General features: G+C 44.8%; 2 protein-coding genes across 2 annotated transcripts in view; both read left to right on the plus strand.

Moving 5' to 3' along the window:
• LOC133772336 (basic proline-rich protein-like) overlaps window positions 1-12,077 on the plus strand; it is a 55,726-nt gene extending 43,649 nt beyond the window's left edge. Inside the window, exons 2-4 of the mRNA XM_062208837.1 lie at window positions 9,699-10,030; window positions 10,156-10,670; window positions 10,811-12,077. Coding sequence (XP_062064821.1) covers window positions 9,699-10,030; window positions 10,156-10,670; window positions 10,811-12,077 — 2,114 coding nt within the window. The remainder of the gene's footprint in view (window positions 1-9,698; window positions 10,031-10,155; window positions 10,671-10,810) is intronic.
• The window catches only part of SPTBN1 (spectrin beta, non-erythrocytic 1), a 209,488-nt gene continuing 206,982 nt past the window's right edge, over window positions 10,695-13,200 (plus strand). Inside the window, exon 1 of the mRNA XM_062209440.1 lies at window positions 10,695-10,786. The gene's annotated coding sequence lies outside the window, so the exon portion shown is untranslated. The remainder of the gene's footprint in view (window positions 10,787-13,200) is intronic.

Genomic DNA, 13,200 nt, shown 5'->3' on the forward strand with positions numbered 1-13,200 from the left:
AACCCGGAGCCAGGAAACCATTTCAGATTTCTCACATGAGTGGCAGGGACCTAACTACTTGAGCCATCACTTGCTGCCAAATACGGTGTACATTAGCAGGAGGCATTTAGAATTGGGAATGGAGCTGGAATTCAAACCCAGAGACTTTTTTTCACTTTATTTTTATTTTTTACAAGAAACCTTTTATTTAAGGAATATAAACTTCATACATTTCATAATTACAACTTTAAGAACATGGCGATTCTTCCTACCATACCTGCCCTCCCACCCCTCTTCCTCCTCCCTCTCCTTTCCCACTCTTATTTTTTACTAAGATCTATTTTCAATTAATTTTATACACATATGATTAACCCCATGTTAAGTGAAGAGTTCAACAAATAGTGTGAAGAAAAATAAAAAAAACTATTCCTCAACAATTGAGACAAGGGCTGTTCAAAGTCATTGCTTCTCAAAGTGTTAATTTCACTTCTACAAATTGCCTTTTATATGCTCTACTAGTAATCACTGGTCAGGGAGAACATATGGTATTTGTCCTTTTGTGACTGACTTATTTCACTATGTATGATGTTATCCACTTCTATATATTTTGTTGCAAATGACCAGATTTCATTTATTTTTACTACTACGTAGTATTTCATGGTGTACATATCCAATAATTTCTTTATCAAGTCTTTAGTTGACAGGCATTTGGGTTGATACCATATCTTAGCTATTGTTAATTGAGCTGCAATAAACATGGGGGTACAGATAATAATTTCATATGCTGACTTCTTTTCCCTTTGGCAATTTCCCAGGAGTGGGATGGTTGGGTCATATGGTGGGTCTATATTCAGATTTCTGACTTTCACAGTGGCTGGACTAGCTTACATTCCCACCAACAGAGGATTAGGGTACCTTTTTCCTCACATCCTCACCAGCATTTGTTATTGGTTGATTTCTGTATGAAAGCCATTCTAGCAGGGGTGAGGTGAAACCTCACTGTGGTTTTGATTTGCATTTCCCTGACAGCTAGTGATCCTGAGCACTTTTTCATGTGTCTGTTGGCAATTTGGATTTCCTCTTTTGAAGAAGGCCTATTTAAGTCCTTTCTTAAGTGGGTTGTTTTGCTGTTGTTGGGTTTCTTAATCTCTTTATATATTCTGGTTATTAATCCTTTATCAGTTGCACAGTTTGCAGATAATTTCTTCCATTGTGTCAGTTGCCTCTTCATTTTCCTGAGTGCTTCTTTTGCAGTATAGAAGCTTCTCAATTTGTTGTAGTCCCATTTGTCAATTTTGGCTTTGATTGCTTGAGCCTATGGGGTCTTTCCAAGAAGTCTTTGCCAATCCAATGTCTTGCAGGGTTCCCCAATGTTCTCTAATAATTTGGTGGGATCGGGTCAAAGATTTAGGTCTTTAATCTATTTTGAGTATTTTGTATAAGGTGTGAGATAGGGTCTTGCTTCATACTTCTGCATGTGGAGATCCAATTTTCCCAGCACCATTTGTTGAAGAGACTGTCCTTGCTCCAGGGATTAATTTTAGCTCCTTGGTCAAAGGTAAGTTGGTTGTAGATGCATGGATTGATTTCTGGTGTTTCTATTCTGTTCCATTGTTCTGTCCATCTGTTTTTGTACCAGTACCAGGTTGTTTTGATTATAACTGCCCTGTAGTGTGTCTTGAAATCTGGTATTGTGATGCCTCCAGCTTTCTGTTGTGTAATACTGCTTTAGCTATTTGGGGTCTCCTGTGTTTCCTTATGAATTTCAACATCATTTTTTCTGTATCTGAGAAGAATTTTGATTGGTATCACACTGAATCTGTAAATTGCTTTCGGTATGAACATTTTGATGATAAAGATTCTTCCAATCCACGAACATGGAAGATTTTTCCATTTTTTTGTGTCTTCTTCTATTTCTTTAACGCTTTGTTATTCTTGTCATAGAGATTTTTGACATCCTTGGTTAAATTTATTCCAAGGTATTTGATTTTTTTGTAGCTATTGTGAATGGGATTGATCTTAGAAGTTCTTAATCAGCTGTGGCATTGTCTGTGTATACAAAGGCTGTTAATTTTTGTGTGTTGATTTTATATCCTGCTACTTTACCAAACTCTTTTGAGATTATAGTCTCTTAGTGGAGTCTTTGATATCACCTATACATAGAATCATGTCATCTCCAAATAGGGATAATTTGACTTCCTCATTCCCAATTTGTATCCCTTTGATTTCTTTCTTTCTTTTTTCTTTCCTTCTTTTTCTTCCTTCCTTCCTTCCTTTCTCTCTCTTTTTTTCTTCCTTCCTTCCTTTCTTTTTTTTTTTTTTTTTTTTTTTTGCCTAACAGCTCTGGCTAAAACTTCCAGAACTATATTGAATAGTAATGCTGAGAGTGAGCATCCTTGTCTGGTTCTGGATCTCAGTGGGAATGCTTCCAACTTTTCCCCATTCACTAGGACATTGGCAGTGGGTTTGTCATAGTGTCTTAATTGTGTTGAGGAATGTTCCTACTGTACCCAATTTACTTGGATTTTTCATCATGAGAGGGTGTTCTATCTTATCAAATGCTTTCTCTGCATCTATTGAGATAATCATGTGGTTTTTGTTCTTCAATTTATTAATGTAATGTATCACATTGATTGATTTGTGAATGTTGAACCATCCCAGCATACCAGGGATAAATACCACATGGTCTTGGTGAATGATCTTTCTGATGTGTTGCTGGTATTTTGTTGAGGATTTTTGCATCTATGTTCATCAGGGAAATAGGTCTGTAGTTCTCTTTCTCTTGTATCTTTTTCATGTTTAGGAACTAAGGTGATGCTGGCATCATAGAAAGAATTCGGGAGGATTCCCTCCCTTTCAACACTTTTGAATAGTTTGAGAAGAACTGGAGTTAGTTCTTCTTTAAGTGTCTGGTAGAATTCAGCAGTGAAGCCATCCAGTCCTGGCCTTTTCTTTTTGGGAGGGTTTTTATTACTAATTCAGTTTCTGTCTTGGTTATGGGTCTGTTTAGGTTTACTGTGTCTTCATGGCTCAACTTATGTAGTTGTATGTATCCAAGAATCTATCCACTTCTTCTAGGTTTCCCGGTTTGTTGACATACAGCTCTCTGTAGTAATTGCTGATGATTCTTTTAAATTCTGAAACTCAGAGACTTTGATATGGGATGTGGATATCCCTTGTGGTATCTTAACTGCTAAACCAAATTTTGTCCCAAAATAAATTTGAAAAATAGATTTTTTTAGCCTATTATATCGAAGATTGTATCTTTGAAACATATCAACATTTTAAAAATTGAGCTATTTTGCATTCCTTTTTTACTGAGTCTATTTACTGTGTTTGTAGATTTCATAAAATCTGCAGTTAAAACAAAGAGATTAAAATACCCAGTTTTCCAGACATATTTAAAATTTTTTAATAACAGAGCCCAGAACAAATTTTTAAATTTCAGTTTAAAATTAAATATGTAAAGTTAATAAGTCTGTTTCTTCAGTCATATTTCAAGTGCTCAATAGCCACATGTGCCCAGCTGGATGGTTCATGTTGCTGTACGGAAAACCATGAAGCTCTGAGCTTCTCCGTCGTTCTCAGTTGCTACATGCCAAAGGGAAACTCCAGAAACTCACCTTTTAAAAATTTTTCTTTTTTAATTTTGGCTCCAACAGGAAAAACTCAGAATTACTCTTATATTTCCATGGTGGGACAGAATGAAGCTCCCTAAAGTTATTCAGGTGGAAAAGTTAGTTCATATCAGAGTTAAATTGTGATAAAGCCTTTCCCAAGAGAAGCACGTAGAAAAATGTTAAAGAACTTGCAGAAACCCATTTATCTAATGTGATTAGTGGTTTGTTGGTTATTGAAAAATGGCATTAAATGAGGAACGAAGGGGCAGGCATCTTAACACAGCAGATTAGGTGGCCACTTGGGACTGGTACATCCCATATTGGAGAGCTGGTTTGAGTCATGGCTAATCTGCTTCCTACTAATGCATCCTGGGAGGTAGTGGATGATGGCTCAAGTCCTTGAATCCCTGCCACCCACATAGGAGACCAGGATGGATTTCCTGCTTCCCGACTTCAGCCTGGCCCAGCCCTGACTGTTGCAGGCATTTAGGGAGTAAACCAGTGGATGAAAGAGCTCTCTTTCTGTCTGTCTCTTTTTGTTGCTCTGCCTTTCAAATAATTAAAGATAAATAATTTCTTTTAAAAGAGGAATAAAAATAATTTTTACTTTCACTTTCTATAATATTAAGGTGACTTGCAAGTAACATAAAATTCACCATCTTTACATTTCATATGTTCATTATTTTTTGCAAATACCTCCCTTAACTAGTTCCAAAACATTTCATCATCCCCAAGTAAAACTTTATGTCCATCAAGCAGTATACCCCTACACCAACCTCCTCATTTTACCACAGCCTCTAGTAGCCACCAATCTTTTCTCACTCCCTGGACTTAACCTATCCTGGGTATTTCATATAAATGGAATCACACAATACGTGACCTTTGGTATCTGGCTTCTTTCATTTAGTCTATTTTTGGAGTTCATCCACATTACACCATGTATCAATGCTTCATTCCTGTTTATGGCTGAATAATATTCCACTGTATGTATATATCACATTTTGTTTTTTCATCCACTGTTGAGTGCTGGGGTTGTTTCCGCCTTTTGGCTATTGAACTAGCACCACCTTAAACATTGTTGTATAGGTATTTGTTTAAGTACTTGCTTACAATTCTTTTGGGCATGTACCTAGCAGTGGAATTACAGGCCTTATAGTAATTCTATGTTTAATTCTTTGAGACTGACAAATTTTTCTATAGTAGTGATACCATTTTATATTCCTATCAGCAATGTGCCAGGCTTTCAAAATTTTTAAAAAGATTTATTTATTTATTTTAATGGCAGAAATATTTATTTGAAAGGCAGAACATAGAGAAAGGAAGAGACAGACAGATGATCTTCCATCTGCTGGTTTATTCCCCAGATGACTGCATTGGCTGGGGCTGTGCCAGATTGAAGCCAGCAGCCAGGACCTTCATCATGGGATGCTGGTGCCACACGTGGAGGATTAACTGAGTGAGTCATGGTGCCAGCCCCAAAATGATAGATTTATATCTGAAAAAAAGACATATTATCTTGAAATTTATACATGAATGTTAATTCATCTAATCTGTTGATAATCAGTACAAGCATTTCTTTGAATATGTTAACTGAGTGAAAAGTTGCTGCTTTTTTTGCATCAATCACAGTTATGACACACATTTTTGTTTTGTTTTAACTTGACTGAGAACTAAGAGACGCTTACAAAGCAACCAGACTCTGAATATTTCAATGTTTGTTATAGTGTCCACCTCTCCCTCTCATATCTGATTTATCTAATGCTTAATTATTATAAGCATAACTAGCATAAACAAATAACACAACTGGTGGAGCTGAATGAAATACACAGACATAGCAGAGGACAGCCTAATAGCTGAGTAGCTTGGGTTTGCCATGGGCCTCAGTTAATATGCATCCTACACAGAATTAAGAGTGTAACCAAGTTGTGGGTGAAGGGAAGATACATTAAGAGAACATCTATTCTGCTATTTGGGAGGTCTACATTCAGAGCTACTTTACATTTTTTAATTAAAAATTGTAATAACATACATACCACAAAATTTATCCTTTTAGCCATTTTTAAGTATACAGTTCAGTGGCAATAAGTTCATTCGCTTTGTTATGGAACCATCACTACCATTCCTCTCAAGAACTTTTTTCAAATTGTAAAACAGAATTACTCCACAACAATACAAAAGTTGCACTTTGTAAATTCACATTTATTAAATAATAAAAATAATTAAAAAAAACCAGAATTACTTTTTAATAATTAACATGCAATGCCCAGGTACACCGCTATGATATGTTAGCTTCTAAACTATCTCTGGCACTTGCTAGAACTTGAGCAACTCATTTAGTCTTCCACTGCCCCAGTTTTCTCATCTGGAAAGTTAAGTTAATATCTGCCTTATAGAATTGACAAAAAGTACAAAATAACAGTTGTTAAAGCACTTTAAAAACTGGAATACATTTAATAATTGCTAATTATGGTCATGATTAACAGAGAAAATCTGAAGACCCTTTAAAAGAAAGTTGATCATTTATTTTAACCAATTTATAAATACTATTTCTTTAAATTTACATTGCATATATTAAGATTTATCACTATACATAGAATATACTTATTTATTTAACTTATCTGAGAGGCAGAGATAGAGAAAATCTTATCCTCTTGTTCATTCTCCAAGTATCTACAATGGTTGGAGCTGGGCTGGAGTCAAAACTGGAATCAGTCCATGTCTCTCCCACATTGGTGGCAGGAACCTAGTTACTGGAGCTATCACCACTCTCTCCATGGTCTGTATTGGCAGGAAACTGGAATTAGGAGCCGGAGCTAGGAATTGAACCCAGGTACTAGGTTATGGGATGCAGACAACCTCATGGTTAGGCTAAAGGCCAATTCCTTACTTGTTTATTGACTATATCTCCTACTAGGATGGAAGATCTATGAAGGTAGTGATATGTTTGCTGTTTTGTTCACTGCTCTAAGGTATATGTATTTTCTGAATAAATGAGAGAACAAGTTATTTTATACCACAGTAAATGTGTCATTAGCACTTAAAATCATGATAATGATAGTCTAAGCATGTAAGCCTTTAGGCTTTCACTGTGCAAAATTAATGTGTGAGGGGCCAACATTGTGGCCAGTGGATTAAGCCACTTTATAATACCTGCATTGAATCCCAGCTGCTCTGCTTTTGATCCAGCTCCTTGCTACTGTGCCTGAGGGACAATGGAGGATGGCCCAAATGCTTGGGAAACCTTGATGGAGTTCCATCTCCTGACTTGGGTCTGGCCCAGCACTCAGTCATTTGAGGAGTGAACCAGGGGATAGAATCTTTCTCTCTCTCTCTCTCTCTCTCTCTCTCTCTCTCCCTCTCTCTCTCTCTCTCCATTACTCTGCCTTTCAAATAAATAAAATAAATCCTTAACAAAAACATAAAACAAAATAAATGTATGACTTGCCAAATGAACATTTCAAATATGATGAAACTCCTCAGATTAAATTAGGGTTAAAAGGAAGTCAAGTTTAGGAATGAAATGGAAATGAAGAAAAGTTATTCAGGTTTTCAAGATGTATTCTGAACTTTTAAGCTGTTATTAATAAAGATGGGTTCTAACTGGTTTACTGTAACCACCAAATCTTAAAGTATCATTCTTTCTTTTTTAAGATTTATTTTATTTATTTGAAATAGTTATAGAAAGAGGTAGACCCAGAGTGGGGGGATCTTTCATCCACTGGTTCACTCTCCAAATGGCCACAATGACCAGAGCTGAGCTGATCTGAAGCCAGGAGCAAGGAGCTTCTTTAAGCTCTCCCATATGGGTGTAGGGGCCCAAGCACTTGGGCCATCTTCTACTGCTTTCCCAGGCCATAGCAGAGAGCTGGATCGGAAGTGGAGCAGCTGGGACACCCACGTGGGATGCTGGCGCTGCAGGCCAGGGCTTTAACCTGCTGAGCCACAGCACCCACCCCAAAGTATCATTCTTTCTTTTCTAATTAAAACAAATTGTGGCAGACAGTACTACTGTTCATCAGGTCCTGGTTCCAGGTGTAGCCATATGACTTGCTTTGGCAAATGAAATGTAGAGAGGGAAACATGTGTGCTGGGAGCAGCATTTAGTTGCTGGTCCTGAACCCTGCATCTCTCTCTCCCCTTACTGTAGGGACTAGGGAAGCAACCACTGACATCGAAGTGTCATAATATTAAAGTATACTGGAATCCGGAGCTGACATGCGGAAGACAGGTCTCCCAGAGCATCTTGGAACCATAGTTGACTTTACAAAGCAATAAATGAACGTTTGTTGATTTGGGAACTTGTGTGTTACAGCATCATAACATAGTTGTGAATATACATGTTATAAATGGGAAGTCAAAACAACAAATTTTATCTGCACACATTTTGTAATAAAATATTATTTCTGTAAGAGACAACATAATTTTTAAAAATGGAGAGTAGTATGTTAGACATGATATTGATGTGTTCTAGGTTTTCCTAAATCTACCCTGATATTAATATGAGGATAAACTTAAAATAAATAAATGTGTTTATTTATAAATAAAGCTGTTTATTTCTTTCCATTTCTTTCCTTTTTTTTTTTTTTATATTTCTTTGAGAAGCAGAGTGACAGAGAAAGAGGGAGAATCAGAGAAATGTTCCATCTGCTGGTTTACTCCCCAAATGGCTACAACAGCCAGGGCTGGGCCAGGCTGCAGCCAACAGCCAGAAACTCTCTTGGTCTCCTACATGAGTGGAAGGGACTCAAGAGAGATCACCTGCGCTTCTTGGGTGTATTAGCATGAAGCTGGATTGTAAGCGGAGTAGCTGAGACTTGAACCTGCACCCTAATAGGGTCTGCATGCATCCCAAGTGACAACCTAACCCTCACCACTACAGTGCTCAACCCAAACCTTTTTCTGAGGTATTTTGCAACAATTCTGAATTGCTACCATTATCAAAGCTTTTCATCTTTTTTCTAGTTTTTTGCCTTTCACAGAGATGTCTTTTCTGACAATCTCTGTAGATTCAGACTCTGCATAACTTCTTTTTGGTCAGTGGTACATGAGCTCGCCTGGGTGATGCTTTCCACCCAAGGGTAAGAATTTCAAACAGAGACAGGTAATCATAATCAAACTTGGAATCTTTGTCTTTCACATCCCTGGAATAACCAGGGGCTCTTGACTAGAGTACTGGGCTAAGGCTGCATGTGGCCGTTCTTTCTGAAGGAAATCTTAAAAATTTCAGTGGGGGTGGAACAGAGTAGGAGAAGTGAGTCATCTATCCAAGTATTTTAGTACTGTTATCTGTCATTAAGGGAAGCACTTAAGAATTACCACTTCAGGATAACATGGGAAGAATTTAAAAAGAGGTCCTTCTCAGTGTGGTCAGTGTGGTTTTTTTTTTTTTTTTTTTTTTTTTGTATTCTGACATGGTGGGTGGGGAGGGAGGTGTGGGGGGCCATGGTGACAATAAGTAAGGGAAAGGGCTTTCATTTCTAGTGGATTTCCTGTATTACCTAATGTAGGGAGCAACTCACATGTGGATTCTGCTCCATCCAACGAGTATTTTTTTTGAGTACCTCGCCCTTGGCGACCTTGTGACCTTCTGAGTAAAATGTTAAATGATTCGCCTTCCTCATTTTAAAAATACATATCTAAAGCAAACATTGGTACAAACATTGAGACCGATGATAAAGGCCTGAAAGGGGAGAGTCACGTCCAATTTGCCATGACGATTCTGTTTAGTCTTATTTGTAAATATCAACCCATCAGGCGGGTTCTGTTGATCTGAGAGGGGCATGGTCCAAACCATGGAACCCTCTCACCTTCTGTTCTTGGGTTATCGGGGTGGGGCGGCGGGAGAGCCCTGGCGCTTGTCAACGCACTTGGAAACCCACGGTGGGCACCTTACAGAGCAGTCAGGATGACATTTTCCCCAGACCGTGTTTTCTACAGAGCGTTTTATCCGTGGTCACGGTGATGCCACCATCTTTTCTACTCCGATAGCGGCGGTTCCAGAATTCCTACGTAGCCTTGAGGCTGATGGGGGTGCGACAGCCCATGGGGGCAGGGGCGCTGGCCCTTGACGGACATCTCCGAGAACACGGACGGGGGTAGTGCCAGTCCTCGAAGCGACGGGGGTCACCCACCGGCGCCGGGGCGACCCTACCGAAAGCAGCCCCACAGGGAAGCGCACCTGGCTTCAGGTTGCAGGGGAGCCTGCGCGCGGGCGGGCGGCAGAGGCCAGAGTCGGGCCACCACTTGTCGGCTGTGCGACCAAGGCAGGTGACCAAGCACTGGCAGAGGAGGACCCCATCACCCTCGCCCACAAACTCCTCTCCCTCCCGCAAACCTCAAGGGTTCCCACCGAGAGGTCGCCGCCATCCTGTAAACGGGGCGAACCCAAAAGGCGTCGCCACCCAAATCCAGGGGCTGCCGAGCCAACGCAGGTCCCAGACCTGCCTAAACACGCCGTCCCGGATCGTGTCCCTAACGCACACAGCGCGGGCGCAAAGAGGTTGCACGAGTCACGAGAAAATTAGGCTGCCCCTTTCCATGGCGATAATCGAATTAGCCTCAAATTAAACGTGAAATTGGCCCTCGCACGCTGTGGGGACAAAGCCCTCATTGTCCTTCCGCGCGGGTAGCAGCGGCAAGCCGTGCCCACCCCGTCCCGGATGGTCCCCGCCGCCGGGACCCGGAAAAACCTCGGCTGGCGTGCGTGGACGCGCCTGGCGGTCGGCTCCCGCACAGAGCAGGCGCCGGGTGGGCGGCGGCGGGGTTGCGGACCGGAGCGGCGGGCCGGCCAAAGGGAGGATCCACGCGAGCGAGGGAGGCGGCGGAGAGGCGGGTGCAGGGCGTGCGGGAGAGCGCGCGCGTGCGCGCCCGCGCCCGCGCTCCCTCTCCCCGCCCCTCGCCCCCTCCCGGCCAGCTCCCTCCGCCCCCCGCCCCCCGCGCTCCCGCCCAGCCCCCGGAATCAGTGCAGCTGTTGCCGTGCAGGCTGCGGATTCCTCCAGTCCCTCCCTCGGCCGCCTCTCCTCCCGGAGCGAGCGCGCACACCCGCGCCGTAGCGCCCAGCGGTCCCGTCCTGTGAGCCCCGGCCCCAGCCGCGGACAGCCCCGCGGAGTCGCCTCCCGGCCCACCCGCCCGGCCGCCGAGGAGCGGGAGGAGGACGGGACCCCGGCGCCCCCACCCCATCCCTGGAGGTAGGTAGGGCCCCCCCCCCCCAGGCGAGAAGATGCCAACTCACTGGGGCTGCCTCGCGGGCGGCGGGCGGGAGGAGGGGCGCGGGCCCTGGGCCGGAGGACGCCGCTGCCCTGCGCCCCGGGAGCGGCGTGGGGGCGGGGAGCCTGCAGAGCCCGGGCGGGGGCGACGCGGGGAGCTTGGGGCTCCGGTGCTCGTCGGCGCTGGGGGGGCGGCGAGCTCCGCAGTGAGGCGGCCGCGCACACCCGTGCTCGCCCCCCACCTCCCGGTGGGCAGCGCCGCTCGCTCCCTCCCTCGCCCTCTCTCGCTCCGGCGCGGGGCTGGTGCGGAGTGGGCAGCCCCGAGGGTGGGTTTTCAGGTGCCCTCGGGCCGCGCGGGCGGGGAGCGGGGGCGGCGCTGACAGGGCCCGGCTGCGCGCGTAACGGTACCGGCGATGCGGCCAGGCGTGGTCCGGGCTGCGCCGCGCTGCAGCTGAGCCGGAGGCGGCGGCCGGCGTCCTCCCTCGCGCCCCCTCCTCAGCCCGCCGCCCCTACCCCCCGGGGGCTGGGCGGGAGCCTCCTCGGGGCGCGGAGCCGCCGCCGCGCCCGCCCTGCAGCTCCGGCCACCCTGCCTTCAACAGGTTTGTACCGGCGCGGGGACCCTCGGGCCTGCCCTGCGAGGTGGGCTGCACGCCCCTCTCGTCGTCACCCCCACGCCACGCCCGCGGCCTGCTTTTTTTTTTCCCCCGGGGGGGGGGAGCCTCCCTTTGTTTTTGTGGGAGGAAAAGGTGCCAGGTGCTGCTATCAGATGGGGGGAGGAGAGGGGATCGGGACACCAAGCATTGTCCGTAATTTTTCTCATCCAAAGCCTGGCCAGCTAGTGAGTGAGGAGAGGGCGAGCGTGGGCAGGGGGAAAAATGGGTTCGGTGGGGTTTGTTTGGGCGGGGATGTTCCTTTTTGGCAAGATGGATGGCTCGCGTCTCTCGCCGTGATGCAGCACAATGCAGCAGTATCGCAGCTTCCGCGGGTCTCGCCGGCGGGGCTTGGCACGGCCACTCGGCGCCTGCGGCCCCCGCCCGGCCCCACCCAGGCCCCGGGCTGCCCGCGGCGCTTCTACCTCGTCATGCTGCCTCAGCTGCGTGCTGAGGCGTCGGGGGGACCAGGCCGCCTAGATGGGGTGGGGGGGGGGACAGTCCGCTCGGCCGGCTTGACCCCCTCCCTCCCTGCCCGTGCGGGGACGGAGGGGTGCCCTGCAGCACTAATGCAGGCTGAGGGTTGCGGACCAGAATCTGATCTCCGACCGGCGGCGCCCTAGGGAGGGGCTGCAGGCAGGACAGGGCCCAGGGATGTGCGGGGACGCTGGTGCAGCCGGTGTGGGAGTCGCAGCGTCTTCCTGTGGATCGTCGATAACCTCTAACCGCAGCCCAGCTAGGCATCGATTTCTTCGTAAGGGAAAAGTTGCTGTTTATTAATCGGTCCTGCACAGCTATGACATGACGTTTTACAATACCCTCATCTGTCTTTGGTCGGTACAAACAGAATATGATTTTGTCCTATAGGAAACCATTTTTATAAAATGAGATGGTTAATATATTGTGGTTCTTATGCTCCTGAGACATAAAAAAAAATACTGGCGTTCAGATTCAGTGAGTCGTTTGAAAATGAATTTATGTATTTTCTGATGGGTAGTAAATGATTCCTTTAACCTGTGTGTGTGTTCACCGTTTGCGTTTTCTTTAAGTCAGATCCAACTGAGCTAGTTGGATTCCTTATTAAGGAACATCAGGTAGATGAGTGATGGTAAATTGGTGTTCAGATGTCTTGATTCAGATAGCCAAGTTCAATCTCTAGGCGTGACTAATGGGATTGCGATGGTAATGGGCTGCGTTTATGTTTGTTTAGATGTTTCTGGTGCATGTGTATTTTTTAGCCGATGCGACTGGGGAGGGCTCAGGAAGCGGAGGCCACCAAGGTCAGCAGATGATTCCCAGTGTTCTCTTCTGTTCCGCTGCAGCTAGTGCTCAGGGCACTTCCCCTCTACATGCCATTTTTATAATCCAGTTGTTCAGTGTGGGATTTGGCAAGTGGCATATATTGCAAATGTCAGCTCAGACTCTTCTGAAATGTGTGTGTGAAAAGGGAAATTTCAGACTGCTAACTGGAAGGGGAGGTCTGTGTTTCAGAGCCAAGGGTGTGCCTGCTTTTATTTATTTTTTTAATCTCTAATGAATCCAAGTCAATGTCCTAATGTGACTCTGCAGAGTACGCATTCCGGTAAATTCGTGCGCTGCGTGTGCATTATTTTGAGTTTCTTTAATGGAGGGCCACTTGAAATATGGGGCTTTTTGGATTCGGGCTTCCTCATTATGCTGGTTGTGGAAAATGGTACTGCATGAAGACTTCTGCGAGTATTGTTCACAAGGATTATCCAGACGTTT

Source organism: Lepus europaeus, chromosome 13, assembly GCF_033115175.1.
Source record: "Lepus europaeus isolate LE1 chromosome 13, mLepTim1.pri, whole genome shotgun sequence".
Classification (NCBI taxonomy): Eukaryota; Metazoa; Chordata; class Mammalia; order Lagomorpha; family Leporidae; genus Lepus; species Lepus europaeus.